Raw genomic sequence first — 22203 nt, 5'->3', positions numbered from 1 at the left:
GATAGTGAAAGATCCATGTGTTTTTTTGTTTTTTTTTTAAATCCCCATTTTGGCAAGGGCATGGGTGGTGATTGAGAGATTATATGTCAGGAATTTTTTTGCTTCATGGCTATAACAAATAGATTAAAATTATAATTCACTTTTTTTATAAACATTCCCTTTATGTGGAGTGAAAATTTCAAAAAAACATTATAAGGAAAGACTTTATTAATAATCCTAAGTTAATTCAAACAAAGAATAAAAATAACTTTACTTTGTTGTTACTTAGCCTTCATATGTATTTCCTGGGGGATAATATCTTGGAAAATTAATGTAATTGATATAATTACCAGGATGTGTGCCTTTTTGATATTTTGTATGCCTTTGTAATTTACTTTTCATAGGAATATGCTAAGGTAGCCTGTAGTAAGACACATCCCTGTGGCCATCCGTGCGGAGGGGTGAAAAATGAAGAGCACTGTCTGCCCTGTCTCCATGGCTGTGATAAAAATGCCACAACACTGAAGCAAGATGCGGATGACATGTGCATGATATGTTTCACTGAGGCGCTCTCGGCAGCACCAGCCATTCAGGTTGTCTCAGCTTCTAAAGTATTAAGTGTGTCTAGATTATCATTAGGAGAAAATGTCCTGCTAATAACTACCATTTTATTAATGAGCAAATTATGTCTCATATGTTCTTTTTCCATTTTGTGTGCTTAGCTTTAATTTGAGATTTAAGTGAGCCTATATAGTCAATAGCATGTGTAAAATGTTCATAAGGAAGGAAAAAATGATTAGATTATACAGTAGCTACTCTTTTCTTAATCTACAAAGTCCAGAATGGTATTTTATAACATTATATAATTGATCTATACACACTGATATAATGATACATACCTCTATACATAATGTGTATATATATCTCTGCCTATAATGGTACTAATATTATAGAAGTTACTATTTACTAAACACTTTTTTTAACTTTTATTAGTTGTTTATATTTCCAGTTCTTAAAATTCCAAGGTAATATTCTCAGAAGTAAATCTTTAAGTCAGTAGTTTCTTCTTCTTTTTATGAGATACAAACTGAGTAATTTTGCATTTCTCCCTAACCCAGCTTACTCTTGATAAGGTGGCATTAATATATAAATGGTAAAAAATTATGAGAAGCTAAAGACCTGGTTAATAATGTCCAATAGTTGAAAAGTGCTCAAATTGCATTGTACTAAATTTCTTGAATTTTTTCTGTTACCTGCTTTAAGTAACACCTTACATTGAATAATTTGCCAGTTACTCAAGTGTCTATCATTATTACATTTGCTTATATCCTTCTCTTTTCTTTATTTAAGCTGGACTGTAGTCACGTATTCCACTTACAGTGCTGTCAACGAGTTTTGGAAAACAGATGGCTTGGTCCAAGGATAACATTTGGATTTATATCATGTCCCATCTGCAAGGTATGGAAAGAATCAAAATTTATCTACTTTCTATTTACTTTCATCTTCATCTTTTAGAATAAATGTGAGTCCTTCCCAGTTATCTTTTACCACCAGTTCCCATCATTTCTGCTCTCCTTATATAGGTGGTACCTGAGAATATTATAGATCTCTCTATTACAATACATTTCAAAACAGCAATTGTCAATTAGAAGCTAGTTAAATTAAGCATACTGCATCACAGAATTCATTTAGATATCATCATGCACTGAAGGGCATGCATCACTACTTTCAGACCCCCTAAGAGTTCAGATCATGTGACATGGCAATGGGTGACGACTGAAAAGAACAACGAGTCTATGGTGCTTGTAGGTACTGATACCTGCCATTAAAGAGTGAAATCTGAACTTCCAGTGCCATCAGGAAAGATTCTTTTAGAGCTCAGATAAAAGAAGGAGAAACTTTTTAACATATCTCTACAAAGATAGTTAATAAACAAAGTAGCAAGTTGTTTTGGCAAGCTAATAATGATTAACAAAAACCTTTGTTTTAGAATGTGATTGGCAGTGCCTTCTTGATTATAATTCTTTATTTCTTTTTCTATTTAGTTCTTCCTATTTTCTTCAGAATTGCAGACTGGTATATAGAGTATAATATGGAAAGACTTAGCACAATCGTTGTTTAGTGAGACTGAGAAATAATCAAAAAAGTAGTATTTGCTCTCCCATCTCCTATGGTACCTCCAAAAAAAGGTCACATTTAAGAAATGATACATGAAAGTTGTATAGAAAGTACTACCTGCTCATTTCTGCCATCTGACATTCTACCCCAGCTTCTAGGGACCAAAACACAGACACAGACACACATATACACAGGAGTATGTCTTATTTGTGGCATCAAGGGAATTCTTTATTCCCAGAACAGTGGAGGCCACAGGAGATAGGTTCCATACTCAGGAATATGAAGCTAATAAAAAGGAATGTTCACATTCTGTGCTCCACTTCCCTCATTTCCCATGCTCTTGGTAAAATAGAGGCTTGTGAGGACTTTACAAAATTTTTTTTTTCTTTTTAGTATTAGTTTCAGATGTATAAAACAATGTAATAGACATTTATACCCCTCACAAAGTGATAGCCCTCCCCCCCCAATCTACTACCCCTCTGACATTGTATATAGCTGTTACAGTTCCTACAAGGTTATTTTTAAGTGACATTTTATTTAGAAAATGTTTGGTTATCTAGCACAGTGCTTGGCACTTTGATGCACACTGTTTGTTGAATTAATAAATAAATAATTCTGTTAAAAAATGTTCATTTTTTAAATTTCAGAACAAAATAAATCATATAGTATTAAAAGACCTGCTTGATCCAATAAAAGAACTCTATGAAGATGTCAGAAGAAAGGCCTTAATGAGATTGGAATATGAAGGCCTGCATAAGAGTGAAGCTATCACCACTCCTGGTGTGAGATTTTATAATGACCCAGCTGGCTATGCCATGAATAGATATGCATATTACGTTTGCTACAAATGCAGAAAGGTATGCTATAAATAACACTAAGAATTTTTTATTAAGTTTACTGGGTTGACATTGGTTAATAAAATTACATAGGTTTCAAGTATACGATTCTATAATACCCCATGTGTATATTGCATTGTGTGTTCACCACCCAAAGTCAAATCTCCTTTCGTCACCATATATTTGACCTCCTTTACCCTCTTCTACCTCCCCTCATCCCCCCTTTCTCTCTGGTAACCACTAAACTGACTAGAGATTACCTATATGATTAAGAAGTTGAACTCTATGCTGATGTCCAATTATTCTGACGTGTTATCTGAAGTTAAAAATGAGAAAGATTGTGCTGTATTTCAAGTTGAATTTATTTACTTTGTTTGTTTTGGGATTTTTTGTTTTTGTGACCTATACAAACTATTACCAAACCATGAAATACGTCTGACCACTAGCTACTTATTCCCATCAGTAAGAACCCCGTTTGCCAAATCCAGTTGGTTCTTGAATAAACTTCTCTTACTTGACTCTTTTGAGCATTTCCTCCTTAAACTCTTACTTCCTTGGCTTCTGGGACAATACTTTCTTGTGCTGTCCTCCTTCCTTTCTGGTCATTTGTCTTTAACTCCCTCATAGGGTTCCTTTTCATTCACCTGCCCCTTACATACTTGTTTCCTTGTCTCTCCATCCTGCCTAATAATAGCTCCTTACCTTTGGTGACCTCCTGTACACCCATGTCTTCGCCTAGTACCATCTATACCATTCTGACCATCTAAAATTTTTGAAATTTAGATGCCAATTTCCCACTGCCTACCAGACATTTGGATTTTTCACAGGTACATCAAAGTCCATATGTCCAGTATTATATTCTCAACGTTAACTCTCCGAGGTCTCCAGTCTTTATTTACAAAGTCCTGTCAATTGTATCTCCACATCTCTCTTGAGGGTTTTTTTTTGTTTGTTTTTATTTTTTTTTCCTTTCTTTCTATTATGTCTTTAGCAACCTTAATCATTTTCTTTGGTAATTGCAGTAGCCTTCTTCCTGAGCTCTTTTTGTGGATCCATGAATCCCTCTGTGCCATCCTTTACACTTACACTACTACTCATAGGTTAATATTTCTGGGTCTCAAATCTGATTGTGTCATCATTCTGCTTATAATCCTGTAACCCTGTCCACCTCTCCAGTCTCATCTCCCAGGGTGCTACCGCTCACACCTCATGCTACCAAATACTGAACAACTTGCAACTCCCCACGCTCGGCCATGTCTGCTCCCTCATTCACACCTCCATACCATCACATAGGTGATTTCTTTTCATGAAATTCTCTTCACTACTTCCTACTGTGCATTTGACTCTCACCTGCCACCCACACCGTATACACATGCTCAAGTGCGGAGCCAAATCTGCCTGATCACACCTTCAGATTCAGCTGGGGACTCACCTCCTCTGTAATGTGCCCATCCCGCTCTCACCAGAACCACAGGATTTTGATACATTGCACACATCATTCTTCAGGGCACTCGTTTATCTGCATTATGATTACTGGTTCATTTGTCTCTCTGCCTCACTCCGTAAGTTCCATGAGGACAAAGACTATGTTTGTTTTTTTTCATTTCTCTGTCTCCAGTTCTTGGCATTTATTAGACACTAAGTTAATTCGAAAATGAATAAATGAATGAAGGATTCAATACATGAAAAATGCATAGTGTCCCTGTGTAACATAAAGAAAATACAGATAATGAAAGGAAGGCTAAATAGACAGATTATAGCCAGAAAAGCAGACAGATATGCATACACCCAAGGAAAAACCAACAGTGTGTATTTGTGAATTGTATTGTTACAGATAATAAAGTATTATTTCTGTGTGTTTAACGTACTAAATATCACAAGTGGCATGTAAATATGCCACCACAGGGATGACAATCAAATATCCAGGAAGCCAAGCAGGGGATCTAGAAAAGTGAAACAGCTGGAATAGGCCCCAGGGCAAATGAAATACTTCTGAGGCCAAATTTAGCTGGAAGACAACCATTAATAACCTCTGTCAATGGAGCCTATCTTTTGACCTATTTTTCTGGTATAAATAATAGATTTATATTGACTCATCTTGTTTATCCTCAATTATGGATATAGGTCTTTGGCTATGGGACATGTGCTTGTGGATTGCCCCAAATACAACTGGCCTCATTTATTTTGTCCCCAGAGCAAATTCAGATAAATCATCTGTTACGATAATTTCATTTATTCAAGTGTCTATATTGGATACTGTTGACTTCTTGCATATAGGGTAGCTTTATAAGAATAAGCAGTATTCTGAACAGAAATACCAAATTTGCCTTTCCTTTTTAAAAGCTTTTGTAAGATTAAAATCAATTTTTTTCTTTCCCATTAGCCTGAGAATTATAATTATACAGTCATATTTACTTTAGACATATTTTTTGTTCTATTGTATTAAAATTTGGGAATTTCTAATCATATTTTTTAAGGCACTAGAAAGGAATATGTTATTTACTATTTCAAAATGATGAAAAACTATTCAAACTTTGCCCTGAAAAAGCAGTTTCTCTTTACTAGTTAATATCCTATTTTTGATATGTATTTTGAATATTATACATTCTTTTGTTATTTTGCTTTGGTAGTACAATGTTTGAACGGCATACTGTAAGCAGAATCCGTTCTAGGATTGAAGGACAGCAGCTTTATTTCTTACCCTGATCTGTCCTCTGGGCAGCGATATGGACACCCCCCGTGGCATTGCAAGGGAGTGTCTAATACACAGTCGTGTTTGCTAAGACCTCGTTCTCTGACTCCCACCTCGCCCAAACTGGATCTCCTGGCAGAGGGTTTTCTCACTGCTGTCATCTAAATGTGCTCTCTTCCAGGCGTATTTTGGTGGTGAAGCTCGCTGTGATGCTGAGGCTGGACAAGGGGATGACTATGATCCCAGAGAGCTCATCTGTGGGGCCTGTTCCGATGTGTCCAGGGCGCAGGTGGGTAGCACATTTGATTAGAAAAGGTAGTTTAGAAATGTTCCACTTCCATTTTTCTAATAATAATATAACCGGTATGGTAGGAATGATATAGCAGGCTTTTTCCCCAGTGTTTTCTAATGCTTTACAGCAGTGTATAATTTTCCAAATTATTTCATATGTGTTTCTTTTGGATAGGATTTGCATTCTATAATTTTGTCTTCCATAAAATAACCATCATCTTTCAACAATTAATAAGTGTACTTATATCATTTTCTTAAGCCTGAACTCACACTTTCAGATTTTCCCTCTCTTCAGTGAAATCTTCACAGTACATCTATGAAATTGTGAGATATATGAAATATTATTAATTTTTCAATTTGGCTGACCAGGAAACATTCATAAGGAAGTTAAGTGGCTAGCTTATTAAATAAGATTAGTTATGATGGAGCTGAGATTAGAACTTGGGGCTTTGTCCAGATCTTTTGGGAAAAGCCACACATTTATTCATTATTTTTTTAATGTGTATATCATCAATTTTTCAGTCAGTTTTGAGAGTTGTGTGTACTCTCAAAATACGAATCACTAAGCTGTGTATATAACTATCTTAAGTATAATTGAAATACACTCACTATAATCTTGTGTCTATTTTCTTTTTCTATAGATGTGTCCGAAACATGGCACAGACTTTCTGGAATATAAATGTCGCTACTGCTGTTCAGTGGCTGTCTTTTTCTGTTTTGGAACAACACATTTTTGTAACGCTTGTCATGATGATTTTCAAAGAATGACTAGCATTCCTAAGGAAGAACTACCACACTGTCCTGCAGGTATGTTTTCCATACTTTTAAATATGATGTCTGTGGTATCTAGTTTCATTTACTGATCACATGAGAATACTTTTATTTCAAGTGGCAGACACGCAGTTCAAACTATCCTAAAGAATCCGAGGGGTTCCTTGGCTCTTGTGAACATCTGTCTTTGTGAGTGAAGTAGGAAGTAGGATGCTCACGGTGCGTGAGGGGTTAGGAGCCATGATGGAGCAGGTTGTTTGGGGAATGAGGATGAAGTCAGCTAAGGATAGTGAAAGGATTGCTGTTCAGTGAAGTCTGAAATTACAAATGTATAATAGAACATTTAAAGGGATTTTTTGGGGGGGGGCAGTTTGTTTCATTTTGTTTTCTTTTTTTAAGAAGCCTGGAACCGGCACCATAAAATGAACAGGTGATTTAATCTAGAATGGCTGGGAGCTAGCAGCATAGTGAGCATCAGAAAGCCAAGGGAATTAAAGAAGCCTGAGAATACAGGAGAAATGATTGTCTATGGAGGTCAGGCTGAAAACAGTCAGTATGAAACCAAAAAAAAGACTGAAAAATTGGAAGAGGTCAGGAGGCTGTGGATCACAGTAAGGCAAAATAACAGGCTTAACGTCAGTGAGAGAAGCGGAAAGAGAAGTAAATGTGACCGTAGTGAAATATCTGAAATTAGTGAAAACACATTAGAACTACATATACCACAATATACAATGTTGTTAAAGGTGGGAAACACACACTCTCATTCATTGCTTATCAGCGTGCACATGGTAGAACCCAATGGTGCTTCTCAAAATTACAAATATATCAATGCCATTTCTGGGGATATACCTACATATGTGAAGAAAATAAACAAGGGCTAATGTACAAGGCTATTCCCTGCAGCATTGCTTATAATAATAAAATTCATAAATAATACAAGTATCCAGTAGGGGGCTGATTAAACACTAAGTAATATGCACCATTATAAAATGAAGATGACCGAGCATGGAGTTTCTAAGTATTGACATGGAAAGATCCATAGGAGATAGTATTAAATGAAAATTCAAATTATATAAGAGTGTATATAGTATGCTCCCTTTGTAGGAAAGGAGGAAATTAATATATATATATTCATACTTGTTTATATTTGCATAAAAACTTTGGAAAGATACACAAGAAAGTAATAAAATTAGTTAACTGTTGGGGAAAACAGGAAAGATGGGGTAGAGGTTGGAGAAGGTGACTTGCATATAATTTTTTAACATTTTGATTTTTAAACTATGCGAGATACCATATATTATCTATCAAAAACAAAGATAAGACGAATAGGAGTTATTTTTAAGTATGGCTACTTTTTGCTATTTGCACATGTCAAATAAAAACTGTTATACCATTAAAAACTTTTTTTTTTTTGTAAGTAGAAGTAGTGGACTTTGAAAGAGACAAGGTGAGAATAATGTGAGGCCAGAGTGTTTAGGTTAATGGCCAGAATAGAGATGTAAGCGGTCATTAGCAAGAGGAAGGTGGGCTGGAGGTCAGCAAATGAAGGGAATGGAAAGGAGGCAGGCAGTGTTCTAGATCATTTGAACTTCAAGGGAAGTGGGATTATTGAATAAAAATTGGAGGTTAGTGGTCTGGAAATAAACAGGAACTAGGAAAGTCAATCTTGCTTCCTGGCCTTATGACCTGGAGAAGTTGGGAGATAGAGAACCAACTTCTAGTGGAGAAAGTTGAGAGATAAGCTGTGTCATCAGGGAAAATCCAAACATTACTGAATGAAAGTTTCTTCTTTGTTTAAAAAAAAGAAAAGTACAAACAAAACACTAAAAGCAATAAGGAAGTTAGCTAGTAATGAAACAAACGTTGCAGAAAACACAGCAGCAGAGCAGTCACTGAGAGGACAAGTCAGGCGAAAGCAAGGCTGCCCCTCGGACATTCACGTGACCATGCAGGTCAGCCCACAGAAAGGACTTTGCCCTTGAAACTCGTGTGAATCAGGAAAGGAATGAGGCAGGAAAAGAGTTAGGGTGATGGCAAAAGGAAGGAACTGGCATTGATGCTGGGCATTTTCACATATATTTTCTCACCTAATGTTTACAACCTACAAGGTAGATAATACTATCCCCCACATTCACAAATGGAAAATTGAGGCCTGGAAAGGTTAAATTCCTAGCGCTCTCCCAGCTTCACACATTCCTCCAGCTCATCCGTCCATTTAGGGAACTGGAAGAGAATTAAAGGAGACGTCACAGTGAGTCAACAAGGAAGAGGCCCATGCAGTTTACTCAGAAAGACAAGGATCGACTCTCTAAACTGTCAATTTATTCATTCTATTTTTTATTAACATGTATGAAAACAAGAGTCCAGATTAAGAAATTGAAGTAGATAATCCCTCTCTCTGTCCATTCCTTTCTAAAACATTTATTGATGACCTTCTTGGTGCGAGGATACTTAATCTTTACAGCACCCTGTGAGATAGCTATTGCTGTGCCTATTTTAAAGATGAAGGATTTATAAATCAGAAAAATTAAGTTAACCTTGCCTTACCTGCAAAATAGGGATAATATTTCCTACCTCTATGACTATCAGAGGATCAAGTGCGTTGATGTATTAGAATAGTGCCTCAATAGTAAGCACTCAAATGACTGCAGGTGTTTTTTCTTTTGTATTTACTTTCACTTTTTTCTTTCTTTTTTTTTAACCATAACATTAGATTATGAACTCCTTGAAGATAGGTCGTGTGCATCTTTACTTCCTAAGCACCTACCACAGCACCATTCACACCTTAGGCACTCAGTAAATATTTGGTGACTAAATGACCCTGTATTTTCTCCCCAGGACTGCAGTTTGCAGGAGCCACCATTGATAGTGTTATAGACCTGAACTAGAGCTGCCATTGAGGGGCCCCCTCCTGCCTACCCACTGGTGGGGCGGGCAGAATACCAGTGTGCAGTGTGGTCTGGGGTGGGATACTGAGCTACTTGATCACTTATAACAGGAATAATTACCTTTCCCACAAACTGCCGGCATCCTCCCCTCATGACCCATCCTGAGGTCACGTGAGGCTCTTAGCCGGAGCCAGCAGTTAACTTCTCCCTCTAAGGTTAGCTGTCTTCAGTTTGATACTGACCTTCACGCCCTGGTCTCCCTCTTACAGGGAACTTACTTTTTATTCCTCCAGATGAGGCCATAGTTTGTTGTTGATCAGTAATAGTAATAATGGCTACTGACTCTTATTGGGTATTTATTTATACTGTGCCAGGCTCAGAGCTTCATTAACACTAGCCTTTTATCCCTCCTGTTTTTCTTGTACGTCAGAGAAGTTTTGAAACCTAGAAAAGGTAAATTAAATGAGCTCTCATTCCACATTGATCTAGATAAGCTCATCTCATCCAATCTGAATACTTTTCTCTCAAACGAAATAAAAACTTACATTTATTATTTTGGAAACTTGCTGTGGGAAACTAATGCTAGTTCCTTCCTCTGCTGTTAATAGGAACACTGATTCAAGTTATAAACCCAGCCTATATTCCCTACACAGTGAAGCTCCTCATTTATAAAAGAGCTAAAAGTCTTTTTTTTTAATGCTATGAAACACATGGCATGAAGCACATTAGTATAACAAGTCTTTCAAAAAATAGAAAATACAGTTTTTTGGTACATTTTATGCCTAGTTTATTTATTATCTACAAATTTATTTTTCCCAAAATGTTTCTTCTGCATTACATTATATATTATTTTACTCTCATATTTTTAAGGTGACTAATTTTTATTTTTTTACTAATCTCTCTCCCATTTACTTTTCAAAAGAACAGTAATAATCAGTCTTCCCATTTTACCAATGTGTGCTTTTTCTTCGGAAAAGATGAAAGGGTAAATGGCTTATTTACATATAAATTTCTCTTTACCTAGAGAAAAACATTCTATACAAAAGTATCCATATTTTCTCATCCAGAATAATTTTGTTAGACTAAACTGAGGGATTTTTGTGACCACTTTTGTTCATTGCTCTTTGCTTTAAAATGGTGTACATAATTCATTTATTAATAGAAAAAGATTGGTGGCTCATAGTGGTTATCTCCAGGCAGGATGTTGTGGGTAGGGGACCATGTCCCTTCTTCTATATGTATGTCTGGTGTGTTGAGTTTTTTATGGTGAACATTTTACTTTTGTGGTTAGAAGAAAAAAAACTTTTTAATTTTATATTTGCATAACCATAATCATGTTATTTTTTGAATGACTTATCAGTGATTTATGTTTACATTAGGTTTGGGGGTGTGTGTGTGTGTGTGTAATATAATATGTATTTTTTAAATTATATTCTCTTGCCTCCTTCAAAATGTATGCAGGTCCCAAAGGCAAACAATTAGAAGGAACTGAATGTCCACTCCATGTTGTTCATCCACCCACTGGGGAAGAGTTTGCTCTGGGTTGTGGAGTGTGCAGAAATGCTCACACTTTTTAACACACTCAGATTCCTTTGTCTATAGAGAGAAAAGTTGCCTTCATCCCCCAAGCGGATGTGGTGAAGTTTAAACTCTGCTCAGGATAAGGACGGGACCATTTTTACATCCATGAAAATGAACCATTCACAGTGCAAGAAGGATGCCAAATACCATGTACATAATTCTTGCGATGGAAAGTTTCCCCATTATTTTGGTTTATTTTCTTTTGAGCCAAGACATCAAACTTGTGAGGTGTTTGCATGTGGCCATGACCGTCATTGGCCTGTGAAGCATTGGACATTTATAGATAATTGATATAAAAGAATCACCATGCCCATGGACTCAGAATGATGCTGGCTTTCAAGCAAAGAAGAAGAATAATCATTGTTGATTATATACTGCCTTTTTGTAATCCTGTACAATTGCATCACGGGTGGGGATAAAAAGAGGAATATTCTGGTTTATTTCCTAGACTGTTATTTAAAAAAAAAATTGTGTTAGGACAGCATATAAATGTTATAAGTATCTCACTGTATATAAAGATATCAATGTTTGTCCTCTATAAGAATTACTAAATTACAAATGCAGTTTCATTTAAACTTCTAGGTTAAGTTTGAGCCTGAAATTTTAATGAAGTGCAATACTGAGTGTGCCTCATTATCTTGCAGCTGTAAACATATTGGAATGTACATGTCAATAAACCACTGTACATTTTTATACAGTGATAAAGTCTAACAATTGTGTAAGGTGTTGCTTGAGAAACAAAATTTAAATATCTTCAAGGTCTAAAACATCCAACTTTCTTTGAAAAGAAATTTACTGACAGCACAATCATAACTTGCATAATTGTTAGGTAAAATAAAAGTAGCAATGAAGCACAATGTTGGAATCTTAAACACTAGGTAGAAAAAAATACACAAACACACACACATACACAGACACACACACACAGACATAAGCCAAAGACAGAAGAAAACATTTGGGAAATTGACCAACCTCCACCTTATTAACCAGCACCTTTTAGAACTTTTATAAGTAATCAACAAGATCACTATTCTCTTTACTATAAACTACAGTGTGTTTTGGTAGTTGTCTTTTTTTTTCATATACAGTTAACCCATGAAATTGCTGAATTGTGTCTTTATGACTCATCATGAAATCAGATGATATTTATTCCACAAGTCTGACGAAAATTTTGATTGGTTTTATCCTAAATTTCCACTGTTGGAAATATATTTGTTAAGCATTTGTGAGAAATTTAAAATAATTTGTGCCTTGAATGACCTTAAAATATAAAGAAAAGATCAAATCAGAGCACAGATAACTATTAAGAGAATGTTCTAAAAAATTTCATTAAAATGCCCAAGCCAAATGCTTCAGGATTTAGGAAAGATTGTTTTTCATGGTTTCTGTTTTTGTTGTTGTTGGGAGGAGTGTAACTAAGAGGGCATTGGAGCTGCATCTTGAAGAATAAGTAGCATTTCAAAGAGCAGAGATGTAGAAAAAGGCATGAGAAAAAAATAGGTAAGTAGAAAATTATAGAACGTGATGGAATCGTGAGTAGTCTAGCTGTCCTGGTGTTAGAGAGCTTACTGTAAAAAAAAAAAAATCTGAAGATCATAAAGACTCTGATCTCTTCATGACGCTACTTGTTGATCCACTGTTGAAGCATATGGGTTCCTGAGCAAGGAAGGACTTTGAAACTGTACAGAAGGTCGGCCTTTATCTAAATCAGATGCATCTGAACCATCCCTGTAAAAGAAATGCTAATACTTTCTTTTATAGAGAAGGTTATGCAAATTTCCTTTGTAGTATGTGACAGTATCTGAGACTTGCAAGCAACTTTTTAATTGCCCGATGTGTTTGAAAGCAGGAGGAATAATTGGTTGTCGCTTAGGGCACTGACAGTGGCCCCCAAACCAAGCTGGAGGAGTTGCAGGCAGCATTCATTCAATTCCAGTCTCTGGAAAACTTTGGATTAATTCGTGCAGAAACCCTGATCCTTAAACTGAAAAGGGTCCTGAAGGCATTCATATGTTTATATCCTCTCACATTTTTGTCTTTTGACAAAGTGCCAGTTGGGACACTACTTTTGTGTTCAAAAGAGATTCCAGAACCTTTGGCACAAAACAGCCTTTTTCTTCTGGATGTGTCATTCTGCCCTGAGGATGTTGGGCGACAAGGCATCATGAAGGGATGACCCCACTCCCCAGAAGACCCTGCTCCTCGCCCCAGCTTCTACCTCTCAGGACCTGCTGAGAAGCTTTGCCTCAGCTGCTTTTCCCAACCCACGCCAATCACAGGAATCTCGTTCCATGCCCAGGCCTATGGGAGGAAATTGAGGGCACAGGGTGAGGATTGGCTCTAAATGTCTCCAGAAAACACACAGTAGGTACAGAGACGGAAACTGTTGGTAGGTATGCCCCAGGAAAATGAGGGGAGAATGCGATAAGGCCATTGTAAGTATAGTTGACGTAAACTAACAGGACACAGGAATGAAACTCACCTTGAGTGTGCCACACAGATAGGAGACGTCACGGACACGTGAGAACTGCACAGAGTATCATTTTATACCCTTTAACTTTGCTGGCACGTTGATCAGCTCGTGTCTACTGGAGTGGAAAAGAAAGGAAACGGGAAACTATCGTGAAAGCTTGACTAGCACGAGCCACTTCAAGTTAATATCCTCGTAATAAAAAGGGTAAAAGCAATAAAGCCCTGTAACATACACTCACAATGACCAACTTATCTTCATTTATGAGGAAGTTATTTTTAATCATAACCCAACCATTTCAAAACCAGAAAACTTAAAACATTTTAGGACTAAGTTATGACAAAGTACAGAAGACAGAGGCTGTGGCACACAATTGGTTCGAGCATATTGTACACAAAGACCATTGTCAAATGCTATGTGTAATTTACTAGGAAACAGAAAGCAGAATCACAGTTGGAGCATCTGGAAGGAAACTCACTTTTTGTTGTATTTTCAGGCCGAGGAAAAGCCATTTTTCTTAAGCAGTTTTCTGGCTAGAATGTTTAGGGCTAAAAACTCCTTATTCTATCAATAAGCTTATTTGAAAAATATATACAGTACTCTCTTTATTCCCTCTGAATTCACAATGGTTATTGATTTGCCACCTTTTTCAGATTTTCAGCCCTAACATCTCTCCCTGCCCACTTTGTCACTTAACTCCCCCTATACGCGGTAACGTTTTTCTGAAGGTGGCTATATGATGAAATATTGCAACTCAGTTTCCTAAAAACTGCCAACAGTGCCGAAAGGGCACTGAAACTGAAACCAGAAGATTTAGTTCAGCTCCCAACTCTGCCTCTGTTTTGGCTATGTGACCTTCCGTCAGAACATTTAACCTTTTTCAGTCACATTTTTTAAAATACCGAATCTAAATCAAATGAGAAAGTATTAACAAAAGCGCTTTATTCCATAATAAAGTATGATTCAAAAGTGAAGAGTAAAGCAGTACATTTATTGAACACCTCCTAAATGGCAGACACTGAATTATAGGCATTTTATTTAATCCTTTCAGAAACTCTAGGGTAAAACATTACTATTCTCATTTTAGCAGATGACTTGAAAGGCTTAGAGAAGTTAAATAACTTGCATTGGATTCTAGCTAATATAATCTAGATTTGGGATGTGAATCCAGATCTTTCTATCTCTCAAATCCAAACTCCACCATATCATGCTATTACTATTACATTACCAACTTTTCTGTGAAAAGAAGTAATTTATGAAATGGTAACTGGATATTGCAATATGGGCAAGATGGCAAAGGCAACAAGACCGTCTATGCCTCAAGCAGTATTCATATAAGTCTGTAGGTGCACGGCTCAGATCCCCCTTCTTGGGAGACCCTACCTGCAGGAAGGAGGTGAGCTGACAGCCTCCAGCTGCAGCCGTGAGACCCACCACAGCACTCGACCTAAGCCCCCTCAGGGCAGCCCCAGTCAATGACAACATTGCAGGGGTGCTAGAGCTGGCCATTTCTGCACGAGGAAGCACTCTCTGCTCGGTGATCTTCCTTCTCCCTGTCCTTGCATAGGTGCCAAACCCACATCACACTCTGAACACTCTCCCCGCCGACTCCTGCTCCCTCACCCCTCACCTCTCATGGGCACTACACCCAATAGATTTCTTGTACCTCTAACTTTATCTTAGCATCTGCTTTCTAGAGGATCTGACTGACCAAACCAAACGTATAATACACTTTAAATGACTTACTTATGGGTGCTCCATTTCACAAATAACATAGCTTTAAAAAAATACATAGACGATAAAGGATACACACTGGATGGAATTACAGTGAAGAGAAATTATGAAAGAAAACAGAAGCCAAGGTTTGAGATGAGTGTCCCAGTAAGGAACCATACAGTCTTGCATTGTTGCTAGACAACAGGCCATCATCTTCTCAATAAGTTTCTTAGCTAACAGAGCAAGGCAAGAAACATGTTCCGTTACAATCAACAATGTCCATTTCCTTTTTTTTTTTTTAAAAAAAAAAGGCGACAAGCCCTCAGCTCATCTCATAATTAATGGTGAAAAACTGAAGCCCTTTGCTCTACGTTCAGGAACACGACAGCACTGTCCCCTATCACCTCTGCTTTTCAACATAGTGTTGGAAGTCCTTGCCAGAGCAATCAGGCAAGAGAAAGAAATAAAAGGCATCCAAATTGGGAATGAAGAAGTTAAATTATCACTCTTTGCAGATGACATGATGCTATATATAGAAAACCCTAAAGACTCCACCAAAAAGCTATTAGAAACAATCAATGAATACAGAAAGTTGCTGGCTACAAAATCAACGTACGAAAGTCCATTGCATTCCTATATACTAACAATGAAATCTCAGAAAAAGAAATACAAAAAACAATTCATTTTGCAATTGCAGCAAAAAGAATAAAACACCTATGAATAAACTTAACCAAGGATGTGAAGGACCTATATGCTGAAAACTATAAGACATCTTTGAAAGAAATTGAAGAAGACACAAATGGAAAGACATTCCATACTCATGGATTGGAAGAATCAATATAGTTAAAATGGCCATATTACCCAAAGCAATATACAGATTTAATGCAATCCCCATCAAAATCCCAATGGCATTTTTTAAAGAAATAGAACAAAAAATCATCAGATTTGTTTGGAACCACAAAAGACCCCGAATAGCCAAAGCAATCTTAAGAAAAAAGAACAATACTGGAGGTACCACACTCCCTGACTTTAGCTTGTACTACAGGGCTACAATAATCAAAACAGCATGGTATTGGCAGAAAAACAGACACACAGACCAATGGAATAGAATTGAGAACCCAGAAATAAAACCACATAAATATGGACAGATAATTTTTGACAAAGAAGCTAAAAACATACAATGGAGAAAAGACAGCCTCTTCAATAAATGGTGCTGGGAGAATTGGATAGCCACATGCAAAAGAATGAAACTGGACTGCTATCTGTCACCATGCACCAAAATTAATTCAAAATGGATCAAAGACTTAAGCAAAAGACCTGACACAATAAACTGCACAGAAGAAAACATAGATACTAAACTTATGAACCTTGGGTTCAAAGAGCATTTCATGAATTTGACTCCAAAGGCAAGGGAAGTAAAAGCTAAAATAAACAAATGGGACTATATGAAACTTAAAAGCTTCTGCACAGCAAAAGAAACCATCGACAAAATAAAGAGGCAACCAACTGAATGGGAGAAGATTTTTGTAAACAGTGCCTCCGATAAGGGGCTAATATCCAGAATATACAAGGAACTCATGCAACTCAACAACAAAAAAACAAACAACCCAATTGAAAAATGGTCAAAGATCCTGCAGAGACATTTCTGCAAAGAGGACATACAAATTGCAAATAGACATATGAAAAAATGCTCAACATCACTAATCATCAGAGAATTGCAAATAAAAACCACAGTGAGGTATCACCTCCCCCCAGTCAGAATGGCTATTATCAACAAGACAAATAGTAACAAGTGTTGGAGAGGCGGTGGAGAAAAAGGAACCCTCATACACTGTTGGTGGGAATGCAGACTGGTGCAGCCGTTATGGAAGACAGTGTGGAGGTTCCTCAAAAAATTATGAATAGAATTACCATATGACCCAGCAATTCCTCTGGGTATCTACCCAAAAAATCTGAAAACATTTATACGTAAAGACATGTGTGCTCCAATGTTCATTGCAGCTTTGTTTACGGTGGCCAAGACATGGAAACAACCCAAATGTCCTTCGATAAATGAATGGATAAAGAAGTTGTGGTATATATACACAATGGAATACTATTCGGCGGTAAGAAAAGATGATATAGGAACATTTGTGACAACATGGATGGATCTTGAGAGTATAATGCTAAGCGAAATAAGTCAGACAGAAAAAGCAGAGAACCATATGATTTCACTGACATGTGGTATATAAACCAAAAACAAGACAAACAAATGAGAAACAAAAACTCATAGACACAGACAATAGTTTAGTGGTTACCAGAGGGGTGGGAGATGAGGTTAAGGGAGGTCAAATATATGGTGATGGAAGAACTGACTCTGGGTGGTGAACACACAATGGGATTTATAGATCATGTAATACAGAATTGTACACCTGAAATCTATGTAATTTTACTAACAATTGTCACCCCAATAAATTTAAAAATAAAAAAATAATAAATAAAAAAATTAAAATTAAAAAAAGGCAAACACAAGTGCAAATGTTTGAGCCTAGTCTTGAAGGAAGGTTTGACAAGCAAAAGTGGAAAAGAGCGTTCCAGGGAGAAAGTGTGGTGAGATGTGCTCCTCAGAAGAGTAAGTAAGCTGTTTTGCTTCATTAATTCATTTAATAAACATTTGAGCACCTGTCCTATATCCACACGTGACAGTACAGGCTCATGAAAGTGGGAACTATATACCCAGTTGCTCAGTAACCATGACTTACACACAGAAGGGGCTTGACGAATGAACTCTGAGTTAGCGAGTCAACATGTGCAGTGCACTGTCAGGTGCTCGGGATGTGACCCTCACAGGACACAAAGACAGAAATGTAAAGAATACGAAGTTTTTAAGAACTATAGTCAAGGTTTCCCAATAATCAAAGATACCATTTGTTGAGGCTGACAGTGGCCCACACTGCGCTGATGCATGGGTGTGGCAGGCAGAATAGCGGGCCTCAAATACGCCCATGTCCTAGTCCCAGGAGATGTATGTTACCTTACATGCCAAACAGGACTACTTTGCTGATGTGATCAAGGGTGCAGACCTTGAGATGGGGAGATTTTCCTGCATTAACACAATAAACTCAATGTAATCACAAGGGTCCTAATATGGGAAAAAGGACCCAAAGTCCAACACCTTGTGTTTAGCCCACATTGGACTTTGGACCTCCAGAACTGTACAATATGAAATTTGTGGGGTTTTAGGACACCCGAGTCTGTGATAATTTGTTACAGTAGCAACAGGAAACAAATACAATGGGCTCCACATGCATTATCACATTTTCATCTTCTATAAACCTATGAACTATTATTTTCCTTCTGCAGATGAAGCAACTGAATTTCACAGAGGTTAAATAACCAGCCCACGGTTTTGCAGAGAGCAAAAAAGACAAAAAATTTAAAATATCTCAAAAATTGTTTTAATTACTTACACAGTAAAATGCTATTTTGGATATATTGAGTATATATTTAAATTAAATATTAAAATTAGTTTCACCTATTCTTTGTTGCTTCTTTAAATAACTGACTTCTAGAACATTTTAAATAATGTCTGTCACTTGCATATAATTCTAATGAATAATGCTGGCCTAGAATCTCATTCTCAACAGTTTGGATTTTATCACCCATCTTTGGGCTTTTTTGAGCAAGAAACATGTGCTTTAGAGAATATAATGCAGGAAGCAGGTTAGAAGGCGGCTTGAAAAACACTGTCCCTGGTTTGCTGACCAGCTGGAAAGTTTTAAGTGTGGTCTTGGGAAGAGTTGATTCAGGTTCACATCAGTCTCAAAACACACTTCTCTCTTTTGAGGAGTTTACAATTTAATCCCAGGTGGGGTTAAAATCCAGAGAAATGGCCTGAAATGGAATGGTTTTGTTAGGCTAACGTGCCAGAGAGGGAGGTATATGCTGGAATAACTAACAGGAGATGTGGGGTTGCTGAGGCAAGATGCCAAGTTGGAGTGAGTGTTCTCACTGGTGGAGTTAGAGCCAATAGTAGTAACAACAGTAACGTAGCTAGCATTTACTACGCCTGTGCCTATGCCTTACATGCGTTAACTCATTTAATTCTCAGGACAACTCTCTGTGGTAGAGTTGTTATTATCATTCCCATTTGGCAGATGAGGAAACTGGAGCACAAAGAAGTTAAGTGGTCACTTGTCCAAGCTCGCATATCCAGTCAAGGCAGAACTAGGATCAAAACCGGAGCTACGACCCAACCCACATCTCCATTCCGATCTGGAGCAGTTTTGACTGAGCAGTGGAGACTTGGGGCTCTCAAGTTTGCAAGATCCAAGAAGGGAATGGAGGAGACAAGAGCTTCTCCTCCTGTTGGGAAACACCACACGGGGGGAACTGAGAGAAGACAGCTTCAGAAAAAAGGAGAGGAATTGGGGAGAGAGAAAGTCAAAGAGTGGGAAAGGACATTCTAATCTCAAAGGCCCTCCATTTCTATGAATCAAAGGAAAAACTAAGGCAGAATTAAAAGCTCTGTTCCTCCTCCACTCAACTGCGCTTCAGAGATCTACCTGCCCCTCAGGAAAGAACTTCATACCTCTTTCTTATAGTAAGGCTGGTGGTTGGTCATGTCAACTTGGAGGCAGGAAATCCATCAAAAAGGGGCAGGTGTAAGCCCACTTTCCTGGGGCTCCATCCAAGACCAGCCAGCCCCAGGGACCATCACCCCTATGTTACTAGGCAGAAGTGTCCTTGGTGAATGGCAGCTATGGAGAAGATGCCACACCCAAACTCACTCCCAGAAACAGGACACAGTGACACCAAATTTCATGACTGCCTTTCACTTAGAAGGAAAAGTCATTTGAGACCCAAGGAAGAACCTTTCCAGATCAAGTTTGCACTGGTAAGGAGTTTTGGTAGCAAGCAAAAGAAAACAAATTCAAAATAACTTTAGCCAGTAAGAAAACACGAAATCACTGTGATACCTCCAGGCCTTGGAAACAGAATAGAACCAGGGTTGGAGACTCTGGCTCCCTGGCTCCCTCTAGGTCCCCTTGCATCTCTTTTGCTTTTCTTTTTTCTCACCACAGAGCACCTTTTTCCTGATTTCCAGACCATGTGGTAGGAAATGACCACCTATAGTTCCTAGGGTTATCTGTTGTAAATCCAAGCATCCAAGGAAGGGATTAATAAAGCTGACTAAAGGTTGGTTTGCTTTTTTGTTTGTTTGTTTGTTTGTTTAATCACATGCAGTGACAATTCTCAACAGGGTCAGTAATAAAATATTCTTCTCTGCTGGACCCAACTACTCCACAGCCACCCTTCCTCTCCACCACAACTGATAAATGTAAATAAGTATTGACTGATTAAAAAATAAATACAAGTTTCTTTTAAAAAAATAAATAAAATCTTTTCGTAATAATAGGGATGAAGAGGGAGCATTTGCTAGGTAAATTGCACCAAGATCCTTTAGGGAGAAGATAGCCTGTAATGAGGAATTTAAAAAGGACTACAACTGGAGTGTGACAGTCTGAATGTGGTAATAATATATACTCATTATGTTTGCTGATTTAATGTGCTTTGCTGATCATTTATAATGTTAACCTAGCTTTAAATAAATGGGCCTGTATCTGTTTTTCTTCCTCTAGTAATTACCATTACCTGTCTAAAAATCTGCTTCATCATTCAGTCACTGAGGGACCTAAAAAAATGTTGCAGTTCAGGTACAACCACAGTATGTTATTAGAGACTTTGTTCAGTTTGACTTGATGATTCAACAGTCAGGTCCTAACAGAAAACACTGGCATTTTCCCAAGTGAATCCAAATATAATTTTACACATGGCTTCCTAGCTCAGTTTGGGGTGGGTGGGGGTGGGGGTGGGTGGGGGGGTGTGAGGTGGAAGAGTGGAGCATCACTCCCTTCCAGTCTCCTACACATGGGTCAAATCCTTGAAAAGCCATCTTTGGATGGAAAATCACTTTCTTTTTATTTTTGAGGCAGGCAGGGTGGTGTATGACTCAAGTTATGATTTCGCACCTATGGACATTCTAACTTTTTAAGAAAACCCACTATCCAAAAATCCAAACGTTTAAAACAAGTTAACTAGGTAGCAGGGACGAAGCTGCATCGATTTACAAAAGGGTTCAGTAGAGGTTTTAAGTAACTAGTCCCTTACATTTCCCTTATTGTGTTTCAGAAAGCTACTTACAGACTTCAGGAGTCTATTTCATAAAGGAGGTTTTTAAAAAGTATTAACTCTGATGATAAAAATCGTTTTTAGAAAAATTGAAAATTATATTTTGAATATAAAAATCATCTATACTCCCAGCGTCAACACTGTCACCATTCTGGTGTACATCCTTGCGGTTTGCAAACACACCTTATATGACCGGTATATGAAGTGTGCGTATTTTTAGAGTTTGTATTTTAACCTCTTGGGCTCCGCGGCGCAGGGGTGACCCTCCAGGCGGCGCCCGGCCGCGGAGGTGTCAGGGGCTCACAGCTCCCGTTTATCCTTCTGCCCCACGACCGGCAGCTGGGCTCCTGCAGGCTGGACACACTCCCTCCTGTCCTCATTCCGCGCCACCTCCTGAAACTTTCCAGTTTCAACCACAGATAGTCTCTTAGACATCTCGTTAGCTCCAGCCCTCCCACTGTGGCATCAAAACCAGAAATCTCCTAAAAGCAGCAGTCACGTGGAACCTGGAGGCGGAAGCCCCCCAGCTGCGCGGGGCAGTGCGCGCTCCTGCGTGGGCGCGGCCCACTCGCGCCCGCCGCGCGTGCGCGCGCGCCACTGCGGACACGCGCCCCCTTCGGGCGGAGACGCGCCAGGGAAAGCGCGCGGCCGCGAGCCCCGGGCGCCATTTTGAAGTCGGTGTCCGGGCCG

At 38.1% G+C, this 22203-nt stretch overlaps 1 protein-coding gene across 15 annotated transcripts in view; it reads left to right on the top strand.

Moving 5' to 3' along the window:
• MYCBP2 (MYC binding protein 2) overlaps nt 1–11870 on the top strand; it is a 240014-nt gene extending 228144 nt beyond the window's left edge. For all 15 annotated transcript variants that reach the window (XM_074329406.1, XM_074329401.1, XM_074329409.1 and 12 more), the window contains 6 exons: nt 384–572; nt 1330–1437; nt 2745–2954; nt 5807–5914; nt 6558–6723; nt 11037–11870. In XM_074329406.1, the coding sequence (XP_074185507.1) occupies nt 384–572; nt 1330–1437; nt 2745–2954; nt 5807–5914; nt 6558–6723; nt 11037–11152 (897 nt within the window). In that variant the 3' untranslated portion in view covers nt 11153–11870. The remainder of the gene's footprint in view (nt 1–383; nt 573–1329; nt 1438–2744; nt 2955–5806; nt 5915–6557; nt 6724–11036) is intronic.
• The last annotated feature ends 10333 nt before the right edge of the window (nt 11871–22203 follow it).

This window comes from Rhinolophus sinicus, linkage group LG04 (genome assembly GCF_036562045.2).
Source record: "Rhinolophus sinicus isolate RSC01 linkage group LG04, ASM3656204v1, whole genome shotgun sequence".
Lineage (NCBI taxonomy): Eukaryota > Metazoa > Chordata > Mammalia > Chiroptera > Rhinolophidae > Rhinolophus > Rhinolophus sinicus.
The sequence above is the reverse complement of the archived record's forward strand: the minus strand, read 5'-3'. Positions and strand labels throughout refer to the sequence as shown.